Source organism: Phaseolus vulgaris, chromosome 1 (genome assembly GCF_000499845.2).
Source record: "Phaseolus vulgaris cultivar G19833 chromosome 1, P. vulgaris v2.0, whole genome shotgun sequence".
NCBI lineage: Eukaryota > Viridiplantae > Streptophyta > Magnoliopsida > Fabales > Fabaceae > Phaseolus > Phaseolus vulgaris.
Window position 1 is genome coordinate 33,259,698 of NC_023759.2, and position 3,328 is coordinate 33,263,025.

General features: G+C 53.2%; 1 protein-coding gene across 1 annotated transcript; it reads left to right on the forward strand.

The window, feature by feature from the left end:
• The first annotated feature begins 1,601 nt into the window (after window positions 1–1,601).
• Window positions 1,602–2,459, forward strand: LOC137815902 (uncharacterized). Its single transcript, XM_068619009.1, has one exon. It carries the CDS (start codon window positions 1,602–1,604, stop codon window positions 2,457–2,459), a length of 858 nt encoding a protein of 285 aa, XP_068475110.1.
• Window positions 2,460–3,328: the final 869 nt, after the last annotated feature.

Here is a 3,328-nt window from a genome sequence, read left to right on the forward strand (position 1 = left end):
CGAGGAGCACATCGCCGGATCTCCCAGTAAACTCAATTAAAACTGTTAGAGGCTCAGAAGGGTAATCTCAAGCGTGTAAGTTCAGTAAGATGACTGTTGCGCCATCATGGGGCATGAAGGCTGAGTGGGTTGAAGGGAACAGATTGCTCACCAGCGACAGGATTCCCAGAGGGGACATTCGTTGGTGGCAAGGTTTCCTCAGCTAGAGCAGGCATGGCGTAGCAGCAAGGAAGGTGGCACTTGCGACGAGCGATATCACGGAGATGATGCACCTTGTTGCATCCGATACTCGCCTTGTCGGGTGATGTTTCACAGCGCATTGTGAGCTAGCTTGCTCCTTGAGTGGAGGACTTAGCTGTGTGGCTGGTTACTACACAAGAATGACTTTCAAGTTGCCCCGATCCAGATGACGACACGTGTAGGGTTGGATGTTAACCAGTTACTCCAACCTAGATGATGACACGTGTAGGGTTGGGAGCAATGGAGAAATGACGCTCAAGTTGCCTTGGCTCAGATGACGACACGTGTAGGGCTGGGTGCTACCTGCTATCCCAGTCCAGATGGTGACACGTGCAGCGCTGGATGCGAGCCACGCGTCCAAAAGCATAACAGCCTGGAGAGAGAAGAAACCTAGCTATAAAGGTAACCTTAACAGAATTTGCAGATGTACGTTTTTCATTACGGCTGATACTGCTAGGGTTGTGTGCCTACAGTACGGTCCTACAGAGCATATTCTCTCTTAGTTTTTGGGTGTTCTCGTCACTGACTTGAGCGTCGGAGCGCCACCGGCCGCTGAGGCGCCATCTTGTGTTTTCAGGTTCTCAGAGAGACTATCTGTGGTGTGGACTTGAAGGGCACGTGGTGTCAAGCTGGTAAGGAGGATCGTGACGAGGCAACGCTCTTGCGCTAGGTCAACCGGCAGGATCATCTGGCGCCCACCGTGGGGCCGTATAAAAGGTGATTCCCAACCATAGTTCGTGTTGAAGTTTTGGTGCTTTCTATTCGACTGCTCACTGTCGCAGTCTGTTTCTGGAGTTCTCACCGTTCATTTGGAGTTCTTTGAGTTGCTGAGTTTGCTGAGAAAGGATGAGGACAACGCGATCTAGTTCAATCGCGCCGTCAACAAATGAGGATGTTGTGTCACGCAGGTGATGGATATGATGAGGACGCTGCAGGAGAACGTAGCTGCATCACGTTCTGAACAAGAAAGAATGCACGAGGCACTGGTGGCCTCGCAAGCTAGGAATGAGGAGCTCAACAGAATCAACGAAGAGTTGCGTAAAGCTCTCCAAGAGCGGGAGGAGCGTGCGGTCGGGGACATATCTGCACCCCCATCCCCGCTGTGTAGCTTTCCCATGCCATTTTCCCAAGAGATCATGGACTCGGTGGTCCCGGCCAATACGGTGGCGGTGAAGGCGTCTTTCACCGGTGTGGAGGACCCTGAGGCTCATCTCACGGCGTTTCACACCCAGATGATGCTCTCGGGGGGGTCGGACGCGGTCTACTGTAAGGTGTTCATGAGCACTCTTAGTGGGACAACGCTGGACTGATTCGTCAGTTTGCCTACTGGCCACATTACCACGTTTCAGCAGTTTTCCAAGATGTTTGTTGAGCAGTACATAGTGAACAAAGCACCACCGTTGGTGTCTTACGACCTGTTCGACGTGAGGCAGTACCAAGGGGAGTCCCGTAAGGATTTCCTGAACAGATTCAGAGCTCAGATAGTCCGCTTGCCAGGCAAAGATGAAGAAATGTTTGTACACGCCTTCAAAAAGGGTGTGTTACCTGGGCCCTTTAGTGAGTCGCTTATCAGGAGTCACCCTGCCACGTTCGCTGAAATTCGGCAACGTGTCGTGGCTCACATCGCCGCTGAGAGCGAAGTCTCCGAGAAAAGGGGAAATGTGGCCCCAGCCAAGCCGCGCGCCCAGGCAAGGGCCCAGCCGCAGAGGGTAATGGAGGTGGCGGCGGGGAAGAGGGACCAAAGGATGCGCCATCCTTATGACCCTAAGAAGAATAAGGGCAAGGGGCCGGGGCGGCCCAGAGAGACTAATCGCCCTCCAAGGTATGAGTTCGTGATGGGGTTGGCCGATCTGATCGTCATCCCTAACATTGCTGCTAGGTTCAAGGTGCTTGAGAAGACGACGGAAAAGGTTTTGGGCCCAAAACTAGACGCGTGGTGTGAGTTCCACAAGAGCTTTGGCCACTCTATCAACTCGTGTTTGGCTTTGGGACACCAACTCGCCGAGTTGGTCAAGTGTGGATTCTTGAAAGATTACTTGCTGGAAAAGCAAGCGGGCCAATCAATAGGTTCCCAACCGGCGGGCAATGAAGGACAGCAGCACGAGGTGCCCATCCACGGTGAGATCCACACCATAGCTGGTGGATTCTCAGGTGGAGGGTGCACTGCATCGCAACGCAAGAGGTACGCAAGGTCGGTGATGTCAGTGGAAGTTTTTTAGGATCACTCACCCGACGTGGACATCACATTCACCAAAGGAGACCTTAGGGATGTTGTGCCTCACGACAACGACCCTATTGTGATCTCGCTTGTCACGGCGGGAAGGACTGTCCACCGGGTGCTGGTCGACCTAGGAAGCTCGGCAGATGTAATGTTTTGGCCGACCTTTGAAAAGTTACAGCTATCCCCCGATCAACTGAGGCCATATGGGGGCTGCTTGTACGGTTTCGCCGGCGATCAAGTGGAGGTCAGGGGGTATATTGAGTTAAGGACGACGTTCACAGATGGTTTGGCCTCATGAACCGAGAAGATCAGGTATCTTGTCGTAAATGCTCCTTCGGCATACAACATACTGTTGGGAAGGCCAACGCTCAACAGGACAGGAGTTGTGCCTTCAACAAGGCACATGAAGGTCAAACTACCGTCTATGGAAGGTTTGATCATCACCATCTGTTCTGACCAAAAGGAGGCGAAGAACTGCTACGAAAACAGCCTCAAGAACAAGAGATCTGTATGTCACGTAACCACAACGCCGCCCCCTGGCGTGGAGTCTGCGCGGGAAACCCGGCGAGTTTCGGATACGGTGTTGGAGGTGGCCGCCGAGGGCGATGTGCAAATGGAAGACATTGAGGCGAGGTCCGAGAGCGCCGCCCGGGTGGAGAGAGAGAGAAACTGCTCGGAGACCGCCAGGGAAGCGGGTATCGCGAGGGCGTTGATCGCTAGCAAAAAGAAGCCTCAACCAGTGGAGGAATGGCTTGAGAAGAAGATCAACGACAAGACGTTTAAACTGGGGAAAACCTTGGACAGGGAGACACAAGACCAAATCGCCAAGGTGATAAGTAGACACCTGGATGCATTTGCATGGTCCGC